Here is a 15536-nt window from a genome sequence, read left to right as displayed (position 1 = left end):
CACTGGAGCTTTTTTGTTACTTGAAACTGTTCTGTGTTTTTATGTTTTAAAGATGTTGTTTTTAAGCTTTATTAAAATAAGTCCTTAACATGTAATTTTCATAGTTGACTTTCCTAGTATCAAATATATGAATTCATTTTGTGACCAAAGAAAACATTTTAAAATTAACTTACCACTTCATTAAAACATATTCATGGAGTATTTGATGTAAGAAATGCATAGAACATGAACTTTGATAAATAGCATTTGTTTTAATATAATTTGACTGTCTAACTAGCATTCATTTCAGCAGATACAATTTAAATTCTTGAAATTAAAAAGGACTGTTTTCCTTTTCTTTTTCTTTTTACTTTCCTTTAATTTATTTCTTAAAATTTGATCATTCCTCACTAGCCCATAATCTTTGTAATCATTACATTAGACTGCACATTATTTGCCATCTTTAGTTATTAAAATCTTGCCAGTGTAAATTTGTAATGTAGAAGGAAATATGCATACTCAGCATAATTAGGTTGGAAAATTAGAATGATGAAATAAATACATTCTTTTATCTGGAAAGCAAAATAAGAAAAATCAAGTGTTGTCAATTTTAACATCCCATTTTAGACGAAATTGAAAAACCAAAAATCATAGTATTTACAGTATAATACAACATTGTAAATCAACTATATTTAAATAAAAATAAGCAGGAAGAAAAAACTTAAAAATAGCAGCATTTTTCCGGCTATATATATCTACATGTTTAACTTTTACTGACATGAACAATAATATAGTTTGTTTTCCTCACTGAGGAATTATTTTAATTTGATTGAGAAAAACAGTTATTGAATGACTGCTGTGTGGAAGACACTATGTAAGTTTGTGTCAAAAGTAAATAAGGCATAGTTCCCAATAGAGATCTATTCAGAGATCTACTTAGATAAATTATTTTAATCCTTCTATTTTTAGTATACAGTTAACAGTCTTTTGCCATTAAGATTCCCAAATATTGCAGGGGGAAAGTGATAGGGAAAAAATGCAGTTGCTGTTCAGATTTTGAGCGATTTAAAGATTTAGAGATATTAGAACCATGATTAAAGTGATTAATTTTTCTCCTGAGAAAAGAGCACTTAAAAATATATGTGCATATACACACACACATATATACATATATAAGTAAAATAACAAGGACAACGGCATGTAACTTGAAAGAGGACCATTTATTTAGCTTAGCATTCATTTTTCTTTAGTTGCCACTTAGTAAAAAAAAAATGTTCCAAATTAATATTTTGGATAATGAAATGCAAGGCACATCTTTTTCCCCAAGAAAACAAAGTGTTTTTGCTGGTTGTTTTGCTCTTATATTCACATCTATTCTGGGATTCATACTAGCATATTGTTTCTATTTTTAGGCTGTTGCCAAGCAGATTAAAAATTTCTCCTCTTATGGTTGCCCAATTTCTAGCTTTCTGATTGGTTACATGGACCTGCTTTCTTTATCCAACCACAGTGACTATGCAAATTGTATTTCAGTTTCTGTTACAGTGAGAGAACTGATAAGATGGCTGCAGGGGTTTCCCTTTGGGATATGTTTATTGTTTTAAAGAGGATTTTCATCATTGTGTAGTAATAAGCAAAATTAGATTTCTTTCAAAATGGTATTTCATTTTTTGAAATGTGAAATCAGACTATCTAAATAAGGTTTGTAAGCCTTGAAAAATGCCTCTCGTGTCAGATTTGATTAATTTTAATGGTGCTATGTATGCATCCTGTTGGAGGCAGCATTATGTGTAAGTGGGTATATGTTACTTTTTGTTAGAAAATAAGCATACTGATTCCTCAAAGAAAGGTTGGCCTCTGTATTTAAACCTGCTGTGTGTAAACATGCCAGCATATTAGTTTACAATTCTGTCAAAAATACTCTAAATTACTACCTTTGCTTCTAAAAGAATAATTTAGTTTTTTTCACTTAAGAATTATTTTACATGTTAGTTGTATGTTTATAGCCCATCATTCTTTTAGCCAATATTTGCTGTCTCCTATATGCCACACACTATGTAGCTCATTAATACTATTCCAGGATACTTACTTTATGTTTTCTTCTTTTGTTAAATGACTTCTGAAGCATATCATAATGATACCAGCATATTCTGAGATGTTTTCTGACAACAAAGCATGACCACTTAAAATGCATTAATCTTATACTAGATATATGATGAGTCATGCCAAAGTATTTTGCTAAACATACAGAAATATACGTATTACAGTCCACTTTTAATAATCATTTCTTTTTTTTAATTAAAGTATATTTAACTTACAATTTTATTTGTTTCAGGTATAAAACATAAGATTCAATATTATTGTAGTTTATGTACTGTACAAATTATTACAAGATTATTGATTATATTCTCTGTGCTGAGACATTACTTCCCTGTGACTTATTTATTTTATCAGCTGATACTTTCTATCTCTTGATCCCTTTCACCTGTTTCTCCCATCTCCCAACCACTTCCCCTAATAATTATTTCTAGAAAGATACATGTAGGGTACTGGCAAAAGCAATAAATGATGGCAAGACACATCACACTCAGTAAAGACAGTAGTGATAAAATATGACAAGGCCTTATGTAACTCCAGAAAGTTCAGTAAATATACCTCATTTAAAAACATGTTTATCATTAATTACATGTAACCTTTTGGTTATAATAAAAGAGAATGCTCCTGTTTCAGTGAAGACTTCCTGGTCCTTTTGGTAAAGATAGTTAATTGCATTTTCCATTTGTACAAGACTTAATTTATGTATGTACATGGAGAGTTCATTTGCAACATGTTTAGTACTGTTTTTGTCAATAAAATATGTTTTGTTCTTTGACTTTATATGAGTATCTCATGCCCATTACTACCATCCTGTGAGATAAGCATGCTATAGAATTATGTCCCGTTTAGGACAGGGAAAAAGGGTAATGGGCTTATCTAAGATGAACACATGGAGAACAAGGTTGCTGTTATTTTAGTGTATATTGCCTTTTATCACTAGTATAATTACAGGTATACTTGTTGGCCTAGAAATGTAAATTCTCCAAAGTAGGAACCAATACTCAGTTCTCTTCGTATAGTTTTGTTTATGTTGAAAGTGTGACCCAGTAAAGGGAGGTTAGGTTAAAAACAAATGAAAAAGTATTCAACTCTGGTTCTGCTATTTTTTTTAAATAACAGGTTTATTGAGATATAATTCACATAACATACAATTTACCTGCTTATATAATTCAGTGGTTTTTAAAATATTCACAGTTTTGCAGCCATCACCACAATTAATTTTAGAAAGTTTTTATTACATTACATAAAGAATTCTTGCACCCCTTAGCACCACGCCTTATTTACTCCCCAACCCCTCAACCCTAGGCAACCATTAATCTGCTTTCTGTCTTTATAGATTTGCCTTTTCTGGATACTTCTAATGAATGGAATTCAATATGTGGCTTTTTGATGGACTTCTATTACTTAGCATGTTTTCAAGGTTCATCCATGATGTAACATTTATGAGTACTTCATTCCTTTTTGTGGGCAAATAATATTCCACTTAAATGGATATACCACATTTTATTTATCAGTTGCTGGACATCTCAGTTATTGTGGCTATTATGAAGAGATACTTTTTGGTTATTGTGAGTAGTGCTTCTGTGAGCATTTATACACATGTGTTTGCATGGACATGTTTTTATTTCTTTTGGGTATCTTTATCTAGGAATGGAATTTCTAGGTTTTATGGCATTATGGTGTTGAAGAACTACCAGACTGTTTTCCGAAGTCCCTGCTCCATTTTACAATTCTACTAGCATTGTATGAGGATTCCGATTTCTCTACATCTTTTGCTAACACTTGTTATTTTCTTTTTGACCAGAGCCATCCTGGTGTGTTTGAAGTGTTACTTCATTGTCATTTTTGATTTGCATTTCTCTGATGACAATGATGTTGAGCATCTTTTCATGTATTACTTATTGGTTTATTTTAGGAGTAATATCTAAGTTCTTTATTCATTTAAAAATTGGGTTGTTTTCTTATTATTGAGTCATAACACTTTTTATATATTCTATTAGATACAAGTCTCTTATTAGGTACATTATTTGTAAATATTTCCTCCTGTTGTGTGAGTTAGAATTGAACTTAGCAGGCATCTGGCCTAACCTCTCTAGTTTTACAGTTGAGCAGCCTGAAATCTAGAGAGTTTAGATGATTTATCCAATGACAACTATTATGCTAATGTTAGAACACAGAGTAGATCCAGTTTTGTTAGTTTAGAAATCTTTGTTAAGCTAAGCTCTTATAACTGTGTTTTTAAGGTGGTAGATTATATATTTCACCATTATTCTTCTGGTAAGAAGAGTATATATCCCAGCCTTTTGCCACGTGACACGAAATGTTTCCCCATGAGAGCTTTTTACTTCTCTATCCTCTTGCTGTCTAACCTGGCTTAGCCAATGGACTGTGAGTAGAAGCAGTATATACAGTGTCTAAGAAAAAGTTTTAAAAACCATTGTATATTGTGTGGTTCTGTCGTTGTGGTCGTTTCTCTCTGCCACAAGACCTGCTGGGGAGTGGTTGCTCCTCCTTCAGCCTGTGACCTCGAATGAAGAAGAATGTTACTTAATAACTAATAAATTTTTTCTTACTGCATTATTACCTAGTGAAAGCTGACTGATAGGAAAGTAAGCCCTCCACTTTCTCCTTAGGTTGGATCAATAAGAAGAGTAAGAGCTATTATTCCCTGGCATTTGAAGGATTTACATCTTTCAACTTCTCCTAAATCATTGTGGATGTTTTAATTCATCCAAGTAAAGTGTGAAACATTTTAGATAAGTGGTTTCTTAAGAGTTCCTGAGGAAATAAAATAAATGGCCTTTTGTAACTTTACTCATTGCTGCTTAGGTGGTGGTGAAGTTTGGTGAGTGAGATAAGCTAGTGGGTAATTTTCTAAGGGGGTGTAATTTGATTAAATGTATTCTAAAATTGCATTTGTTGGATCGGGCCAACTAATTTGACTTTGCTTATATAACAGAATGATCTCCAAATATACTTGGAAAAGCGATTTTAAGGTATCTTGCATTTTTTCATATATCCTACCCTAGAACTTCTCAAAAATAGCAGTGAATGCAACAAGCTAGACTGTAGTGACCCTTCCGGTTTGATGTACATACCAGAATTTCAAGAGCATGATTTGCTACTGTTTTATCCAAGGAACTCTATTAGTAAAGCAAACTCCCTGTTTCCTTTGTTGCTGATTATTTTAAAACATTTAGTTAGAGAATATTCCATTACACAGTTTGATACCCCAGCTACTATCAGTAGGTTGATAACAGGCAGAAAGGGTTATTTATTGAGGTGTCAAATATTATGAATACTCAGTACCTTACTGAATTTGTGAGTGTTAGATAAGGAACGAATTTCACCAATTTTTTTTTTTAACGTGGTAGGCTAGCTACTGACACTGTTTCTATGTAATTGAGAAAGGAACCATAATAAAGTTGAACAATCGTGAACTGTAGGGGGCTCTGGATCCTCAAGTAAATATTGCCAGTGCTTTGTAGTGACTGGGAGAGACAACTTCTGGAAACAAGATGAAAATCTTTGTGGGATTTTTAACAGAAGTAATGAAAGTAGTGATTATGTTTTACTAAAGTTTTAGAAAAATAATTATTGACAGAGATGACAAGATATCCATATTTAAGGTAAAAATTTAGAAAATCTTTATACTACATTTGAGCAGGTAAGTATCAAGAGGATGAATCATTGCATTAGCAGTTCCACCAGTCTTCCTTAATGGGCAGTGAACAGTATACAGATTAACATTTACTGTGCAGCACACTATTTTGTTTCCAGGACTGTTGCAGAATTCTCAAGTAAAATTTAGGAGTGCAAAGTAAAATCACACAATTCTCAACTAAGAATGGAGTTTTTTAAAATAATTCAGCAGCAGAGTTTCATTTCTAAAGAGGCTAGGAATCCTTAGCGTTAAAAGTGATTATTTAAGAGTAGACCATATTATTAGTCAGGCCTATAGACTAACATTTATTTAAGCCATTTAACAAAAACTCAAATTTGAATAAAAATTATTTTCAGCATCCTATTGTTTAGAATAATGTTATACTAATGTTAGTTAACAGCATAAATTTAATTGGAGTACCTATGTCAAAGATACGAGTGTCAAATCCACTTAAATGGCTTTTTTAACATTTAGCAAGCTTTTGCTAAAGTTTTATTTTTAAGTGTATTTCATTAAGAATCCATACTTTGAATTAATACAGTGTGTTTGTGTGTGTGTGTTTGTGTGTATGTGTTTTGACCCAATAATCCTGTTACTTCCTATTGTTTTGCTAGTTAAGGCAGCTCTTGGAAAGCAGTAGTTTAGATCCTTGCTTATTTAATCAGAAAACCTTGCCATAGACCTGTTATTGAAACAAAGAATCTGGGGTATATTATGAACATGTATCAGTTTCATTGTTCACCTTTAATTGCACACCCTTTAGATTCTTGGTAGCGTACTTGCCCTCATCTGCTTCCCTTGTTGCCGGGCAAGGTTCGTAACACTGATGGCTGATTGGTTTTAGGCAACTACGGCTTTGAGCCAATCAGACAGTGAATTTCAGTTCTCTCACAGGACTGAAGCATTGAAGCAGCTGCTGATTTATTTTTCCTATGGGGAGATTATATAAACTAAGAGTATGGCTGCAGCAAGCTCCCTCTTGGGTATGTTTGAAAAATTACAAGGTTCATCTGTAATTGAAGGAGATAAAAATGAGGTTTATTTTTAAAACTTATGTATTACTAAGAAAATCTGATAGGTAGTGAATTTCAGAAAAAATACATTCTGGTGACAGATTTCCTATTTTTATTTTATAATTTTACGTTTAAAGGATTGTAAAATAATGTAGTATAAGAAAAATTTTCCTTCAGATTACATGAATATTTATTGTGTAATCTACACATTTGCTTTATTTCTTCAAAAGGGAAGAACTCTACCTTTTGTAATCTGCTGCCAAGGGCAGTTAAGGAGAAAAGAATGTACTAATTATATCTACAACACAATATAGTTATCAAGTATCACACTTTAATTTTGATAGGTGAATCAGTTCTAAGTCAGTTCAGTGTAGTAGACAACAAAACACTTTATAATACCATCTGTAGTAAACCTTTGGGTCCAGAATACAATTAATTTTTGAAATTGGCAATCTATAACAAATAGGCTTGGAGGGTATGAAAATAATCTTGTTAGTTATTTGAATTTAAGGTTTTGCTGGATTTTTAGTATAAATGTTTTATAAATGTTAAGGACTATGGAATCCTAAAAAAAAATTTACATTTGAATTTTGCAGATTATGACCCATTGTGTAGAAAAGTATATTCTTGTTATATATTGCCATGTTTGACTCATTCCCCAGATAGGGAATTGATTTATATTTCTGGAAACATTCATGGTAACTTAAAAAAAGATAAGTTAAAATAGCATGAAAGGTGTAATTTATATTATTTATGTAAATAAGCATATAAAGATCTTATTTTTTTATGTGATGTATTTAATGCATTTTATGTATTTAGAATTTTATGCAATTATGTTCTAGATTACTTATATCAGACAAAGAACCTCACTGAAGTTTTGCAGATCCAGGTTTTAACTATGTTTCTCTGACCTTATTGTCTGTCTCCTGTTGCTGGGCAGGAATCAAAATTGTGGCTACTGATTGGCTGAGTTTGTGAGCAGCTCTTAAACAGCCACTTAAATTCTTGAGCTTTTTGAGCAGGCAGATTGTAGGCTGACATTACAGTTTTTGGTAATACTTTCCTTTGTTGTTTTATAGCTATGATCTCTTTGCTAGAAAGAAGAGTGAAAGGAGTGGGTGGAGGGGGATGAAACAGAGAAGAAAATCATGTTTTCACTTAAAGAAGAAGAGGCTCATTGGGCTTTCCTTAAAAATAATTTACCCAAAATTTGAAAAAAAATTCCAAGCCATAGAGAATTATTTGCAGGTAACACACCCTTCTTGGTTATTTAAATTTAAATTTCTTTGGTAAAGGGAAAACCCTTCTTAATGATGTAGAAAAGACTTTGTTTTTTAAGTGATGATATTTCCCAGTAGTTCTTGAATCTGAATATATAGAGTAAGGATTTTAAAACATTTTTTTTCTTACTATCTTCCTTGTGAAAAATTTTCAGGAGAACGTAGTTCATCACATTTTATACATTTACTTCTAGATATAGCAGGCATTTTCTGCTGTAAAATATAAATGCTTTTTCCTATGAAAATAAATTAGTCATGTGAGAGCTTCATGATTGTAGTATTGCCACCTAGAAAAGTAGTATTTCTTTTGTAGAATAGTTTTGTGAATGGCTTCTCAGTTCCAGATGATGGTATTTAAAATGATCTTTGGAAATGTTTTGTTTCAGTAATACAGTCATGGAGATGTGTTTGTAGGTAACACACCCTTCTCTAATGTGAGTCTTTGTTAAATATACATTGCTTATGCAAAATAGACTTTTAAAAACTTACTGCTGATTGGTTTGCGTAGATATGGATGAACTAGTTTGAACTGGTTTTTTATGATGCTGCTTTATTGCTTTGTCTGTTTTTCATTATACGTGGAACTCATAAAAGATCTAGTAAACGGCTGTAGTGTGCGCCCTTGTGGGTATAGGTGGTAGTTATTCTGTAAATTCTTTGTAGAGATAGTCCTTCATTTTACTGAATTGAATGACAATTTTGTTGATAAAACTGCCCTGTTTGGATTGAATTTATTTTTATTAAATGTTGCTTGGCAGTGGCAGTTAACATTAAACATGATGTTTGCATGTTGGATTTTCTAATTCATATACAAAATACCAAAAATATATGAGAAATTTGTTCCAGATTCTCTAGTTTAAGCCTAAAAACATTCTGAATACACAGACAATTATAGTGATAACATTTATTGGTTGTTAACTACTTTCTCAGTGCTTAATATATAGAATCTTAATTAATCATCACTACAACCTCTGTGGTACTAATATTTCCTTCTTAAGATAACTGAAACTAAACATTGAAATGTTAGCTAACTTGTCCTGTGTCACATAATAAGTACATGGAGAGCTATAATTCAAATCCATGTTTGTTTGCAGAATTTGTGTTCTTAATGGAGTTATGAAATTATGAAAATACACTTTTTTAGAGGAATGTTTGCTTTTATTGCAACTGGTAATAACTACCAGTTATGCATATAATAGCTGAGAAATATGGCTATTATGAGGTCAAAGACCAAAAGAATTTCACTTCAGTATTTGAAGATATTTAAAAGATAACCATACTTATACTATGCATTAATTATTTTGTATGTTTGGAGTCAACAAGGAAAAGTGACTACAAAATTTGCATTGTATCTTCTTTGCAGAAAATTTTTCAGTTAGTATGAGTTTAGAATGAATAGTAAAGTGAGAAAAATTTTGAAGGTTACATTTTGAACTGCACTTAATAATCCTTAAGATGGTGCCTATGATAATTTTGCATTGATGTTTCTGCTCAATTTTAAGGTAATTTTTGTAACTAGTTTTACTCAGTTCGATAATGTAATTTAAAAAGTCTAGGGAGACTAATGTAAATAATTGGCTTAAAGTTAGAGAATAAATGCAGATTTTGTACCACAGTCTAGAAATACTGTGACAGAATGGTTGATTCTTAAGTATTGGCCCCCAGCAAATAGGCTCAGTCATTATTCTATGCCTTTCGGTCACAGGAACAATGGAATACCAGGAATACACCTGTAATCGAACAAGTTGGTTTTGTTACAGTGAGGAAGAATGCTCACCGTGGGGAAACTGTGAGGCATATCAGTAAGAGAATGGTAGGAAAAAAACTGATAAAGAATTTAGTTATGGTATAGATTGGGTTTGGGGGGAGGGTTTGAGGAAGTAGAGCCTCTGGATTAGGTGCTGTCTGAAAGCAGGGCCAATTCTATGCTTGGGTATGTCAGTGACTGTTATCTATAGGGCGGACAAGCTGCCGTGAGGATAAAACTGCAATTGATAAAAAAAAAAGTAGCCATCACTCATTTAGTCAGAGAAGGAGATGTTTAGTATTTTAGGGGTGGCTGGGTTGCATACTGACCTTGTCTAATTTGAATGTTGTGGTCATTTTATGTCTAACATGGCTTAGCTATAAGTATCAAATCAGTTTATGATAACACTGAGGCCTAGCTTTGAGCCTCACATGAGTTCCCAGACTTAAGAGGCTACTTTTTTCCCTTCTCCAACCAAAGTGAGTGTATCCTAAAGACATTCCTACTGGTAATGGTGATGTTAAGTGAATATCCAACATAAAAGCAATATTCTTGATCCCTGAATATCTAAATACGTAAAGGGCATTTATTTTATTCCACTATAGACTTGCAACATTGTCTTTCTTCAAGACCAAATCTTTTGTTTGCCTTACTGCACTGGCCAGGTGTTAACACAGAAACTGTGATTGAGAGCATCCTTGTCTTAGTTCTGATTGTATTTTACTATTAAGTATGATATCTGCAGTTTTCTTTGTAGATAACCTTCATTAGGTTTGAGTTGTTTCCTTCTGTTCTTAGGTTTCTGAGAGTTTTAATTATGTCATTGTTGAAATTTGTCAAACAAATGAAAATTCTGTCTGTTGAGATGATCTTTTGTTTATATCTTCACCTTCTGTTCTGTTTATGTGATAAATCACATTTATGGAAATTTTTTTCTTAAATAATGGAAATGTATTGTCTTACATTTCTGGAGGTTAGAAGTCTGAAATCAAGATGTTGACTGGGCCATGCTCCCACTGAAGGAAAGGGAAGGATCTTTTCCACACCTCTCCTAGCTGTGGCTTGTGGCTGACTAACTCCAGTTTTCACAGTGTTCTCCCATATGTGTGTCTGTCTGGATTTCCTCCTTTTTATAAGGACACTAATCATACAGAATTAGGGCCCACCTTAATGACCTTATTTTAACTTGATTATTTCTGCAAAGATCCCATCCAGGTAAGGTCACATTCTAAGGAATTGAAGCTTAGGGATCTAATATATTTTTATCAAGTAGACACCTTGGCTGGCCCTAAAATAAAGCTATGATGCTTCATGACTCATTCATAATCTACATTACTTGATTTTTTAATATGAAATCAATCTTGCATTTTTGTAATGAGCTCACGTGGTCATATGTATTACCTTTTAAGAAACATACTTTTAAATAACTCATAGATGAAAGAAGAAATCACAGTGGAAATTAGAAAATATTTTAACAGAAAAACAATGACACTTTAAAATGTGAGATGCAGCTAAAGCAGTGCTTAGAGGGAAATTTATAGCTTCACATGCATAAATTTAAAAAAGGGAAAAGATTGAAAATTAATGATTAAGGTTTAGCATATTGAGAAACTGCCAGTTTTTCCAAAGGAGCTGCACCATTTTACAATGTATGCCATTGTACGAGGGTTTTAATTTGTCCACATTCTTGCTAACACTCATTATATTCTTTGATATAGCCATCCTGGTATGTGGAAGGTGTTCTCTCATGGTGGTTTTGATTTGTATTTCTCTGATGACTAATGATGTTGAGCATCTTGTCATGTTTATTGCTTACTGGCTGTTGGCTATTTGTATATCTTTCAGAGAAAGATGTCTAGTCAAGTCCTTTGCCTACTTTTAAATTGGGTTTTTTTTGTTGTTATTTTTCAGTTGTTGCAATATTATTTATTTCTTAGATGTAGATCTCTTATCAGATACATTATACATGATATAAAATCATACATTTGCAAATACAGTTGACCCTTGGAAAGTGTGAGGGTTAGGAGTGCCGACTCTGCACAGTTGGAAACCCTTGTATAACTTTACAGTTGGCCCTCTGTATCCACAGGTTCAACCAGTTGTGGATCATGTAGTCTTGTAGTATGTATTTATTGAAAAATTCCAAGTTTAAGTGGACTCGTGAACTTCAAACCCCTGTTGTTCAAGGGTCAACTGTTTTTCCTTTTATTGTGAGTTGTCTTCTCACTTTTTTGATAGATCCCTGGTTGCAAATGTAATCTTTCTTTATGTTCCTTAATTCTCCCTTCTTTTCCCCTCTTACCTCTACCTTTTTCCGATTCCCCTACTGGTTTCATTCTCTTGTAACTTTTATTTTTCCTTTGACAACTACTTTTTTACTTAATGTACTCTGTTAATGCTTATCTGTCTCCTCCAGAGTGTGAATTCATTAGCTTACTGAGAATGAAAACTAGAAATTAGTCACTTTTTCATAATACTGCCTATTAGTTGATCTTCTGTGAACTGTACCTATTATCTATTTTATATTATATAAATCCAATAACTATGAAAATTAATACACAGCAAGGCTTATTGTGCTTTCTATATATCATTATTTTAAAATTATATTAAGTGCTGCTTGCTTATGAGATCAATTTGCAGTTAAGTCTATAATTAGGTGGCTTTGGTTTCAACTATTAAACTCTATCTTTTTCTTTCTCTTTCTCTTTTTAAAGATTCAACATGGATGGTATAGAAGAACCTCAGAGAAAAGTCTTTAAGGCTCGAAAAACAATGAGAGTGAGTGATCGTCAACAACTTGAAGCAGTGTACAAGGTCAAAGAAGAACTGTTGAAAACTGATGTCAAGCTGTTAAATGGTAACCATGAAAATGGAGATTTGGACCCAACTTCACCTTTGGAAAACATGGATTATGTTAATGACAAGGAAGAGGTGAATGGCATTGAAGAACTTTGTTTTGACTCTGAAAAAAGTAAATCAGAATGGACAGAAACACCATGTACCTTAAATATTCATGTAAAAAACAAGCAGGATGATGAGTTAAAGTGTGAACCTTTGTCTCCCAATAATATAACTCCTGAACTAACCTCTAAACTGACTACTGAACCATCTTCTGGTGAGACAGCCTCTGGTGATCTGGCTGTTGGAGGTCTGACCTCTGAAGACTCTGCCTCTAGAGATCTGGCCTCTGAAGCATTAATCTCTGGTGATCCCACCTCTGTTGATCCCACCTCTGTTGATCCCATCTCTGGGGATCTTGCCTCTGATGAACTGGCCTCCAGTGAAATGGTCTCCAGTGAACTGGTCTCCAGTGAGCAGGTCTCTGATGACCTGATCTCCAGTGAACCGGTCCCTGGTGAATCGGTCTCCACTGAACTGATCTCCAGTGATTCAGCCTCTGATGGTCCGACCTCCCGTGATCTGGCCTCTGGTGATCTGGCCTCAGGTGATCCAGCCTCACGTGATCTGGCGTCTGGTGATCTAGCTTCTGGTGATTCAGCCTCTGGAGATCCAGCCTCTGATGAACCAACTTCTGATGAACCAACTTCTGAATCAGCCTTTGATTCCACATTTGAACCAAGTTCTGTACCAGTCTGTGAACCAGTTCCTGAAGCTGACAATACAGAGCCTAGTAGCGATAAAGGTGATTTTCTTGAAAAAAATGGGGATGATGAAAAGTTAGATCAAATTTTCTCATTTGATGAGAAAAATAAAGCTGATAGTAATATTGATGCTGATGAAGCAGCTCTGGAAACAGATGATACAATTATTTGTTCTGATTTGTCTCCTGAAAAGAAAGTAGAAGAAGATGCTATCACAGAATCTGCTCTTGGAGAGGAGGCTATATCTAGCAGTATGGAGATTGACCAAAGTGAAAAGAATGAAGAAAATTCTGCAGACCTTGCAGAAACTGTTAGTGAAAATGTTATAAAAGATGACAAAAATGAGGATATCTTAGAGAATACAGATTCTATGGAGACAGATGAAATCATTCCCATTTTGGAAAAGCTTGCACCTGCTGAAGATGAACTTACTTGCTTTTCTAAAGCTTCTCTTCTTCCAATTGATGAGACAAATCCAGATTTGGAAGAAAAGATGGAAGGTTCTTTTGGTTCACCATCTAAACAAGAAAGTAGTGAGAGTTTGCCAAAAGAAGCCTTTTTGGTCCTCTCTGATGAAGAAGATATTTCGGGGGAAAAGGATGAATCTGAAGTTATCTCACAAAATGAGACGTGTTCTCCAGGTTAGCATATTATTTAAATTTTAAAGATTTTGATTAGCTTTAATAAACTGTTTAGTAAAACATTCTCATAAAGTTTTAAATTCCTCTTAGTTGCAGAGAAAGTTAAGAATGATAGTGACTAAAATAATCTCTTAACGTCATAGATTCTTTTAACGTCACAGAATTCAGAATTACAAAGACCCATCTGAGAGCAGCATTGTGTGAAGTGCTGAAAAGGGAAACAAAATAAGTAGAAAATATGGCACTTGCCCTTAAGGGGCTTGTAAACTAGGACTAGAAATAAGATGGACCAACATAACACTATGATATGACAATTTCCAGTACATAATTGATCAAAATTCTAGCAATTGTTCTTTCTGTCACTTAGCAAACAAATAACTAAATCCTGAATCTACAAGTCCACTGGTTTAATTTATTTGCTTGAAGTGTAACAAATCTCATTTTAGAATTAATTTTAATTTTCCAGTTGAAATCTGATTCTTTTAATATTTTTTGCCCAGGAAATGATACCACCATAGCTAGAAGCCCAAAACCTGGAGCCCTGATTATCTGTTTGATAAAAAATTCATCCATTTGCTTCCTCAGCCCTCTTACTTCTACCCAACCTACTCCCTTCATTTTCTGAATAATCACTCTATAACTTAAATCTCTTTTATTTGGTTGTATTCCTTTCTTTCATTAGATCCCTATTACTTTTAGGGTAGTTTCAAACTCCTTATATAAATTGTATATAAACTTACGATTTGGTTAATGCCTGTCTTTCCAATCTCTTTTATTATTCCTAGAAAGAAAAAGACAATGAGAAAAATCCTACTTTGCTTTCATGGTCAAACTCAAACATCATTCCTATGTGAAACTTTCTTGGTTCCTTTCAGACTGGCATGAATACCTTTATGTTCCCACTGTATCATGTTCTCTTAACCTTAGATCCCTGCTAGAGGAAGTGACCTTGTAACAAGGAACGCATCTGGTTTTCAGTTTGTTTAAAGGAAAAAAAAAAAAAAAAAAAAGGCAGGCCTGCAAGACAACAGAGGATTTTCCACCTCAGTATATCACATTCACTTTTGGAGGTAGAAACTTTTTCTTATTAAAAGATGACTTCATTTTCAAAGAGTGTTCATTCATTCATTAAACCTGTGTATATATAAAGGCCAGGCTCTTCTTGGCTTGGTGATTTAAAGATAAAATTTATTACTTGCCCTGAGGATTCTGTCTAGAAAAAATTAGGAATAGATACTATTTAGACATTAGTTGAAGTTGAGTGACAAGATGAAATCACCTCAGTGAGTATAAATGAGTGTGAGGAGATCCAAGAACTGAGGTCTTGGCAGTCCAGTGTTTGGAGGCTGGGGAGATGAGGAAGAACCAGCAAAGGAGACCAAAGAAAGGTTTTCAGGTAGGAAGAAAAAGTAGGAAATTTTGTTGTTTTAGAAGTCAAGTAAAGATTGTTTCGAGGAGGAAGAGGGTAAGTCAGCTCTGTTTATGAGATGCTGCTGTTTGTTCAAGTAAGAGG

At 33.4% G+C, this 15536-nt stretch overlaps 1 protein-coding gene across 4 annotated transcripts in view; it reads left to right on the top strand.

Annotated features, from left to right (window-relative positions):
- ATF7IP (activating transcription factor 7 interacting protein) overlaps positions 1-15536 on the top strand; it is a 91656-nt gene that overhangs the window by 32986 nt on the left and 43134 nt on the right. For all 4 annotated transcript variants that reach the window (XM_072954754.1, XM_072954753.1, XM_031670651.2 and 1 more), the window contains one exon: positions 12495-14023. In XM_072954754.1, the coding sequence (XP_072810855.1) occupies positions 12502-14023 (1522 nt within the window). In that variant the 5' untranslated portion in view covers positions 12495-12501. The remainder of the gene's footprint in view (positions 1-12494; positions 14024-15536) is intronic.

Source organism: Vicugna pacos, chromosome 34 (genome assembly GCF_048564905.1).
Source record: "Vicugna pacos chromosome 34, VicPac4, whole genome shotgun sequence".
Taxonomy (NCBI): Eukaryota; Metazoa; Chordata; class Mammalia; order Artiodactyla; family Camelidae; genus Vicugna; species Vicugna pacos.
The sequence above is the reverse complement of the archived record's forward strand: the minus strand, read 5'-3'. Positions and strand labels throughout refer to the sequence as shown.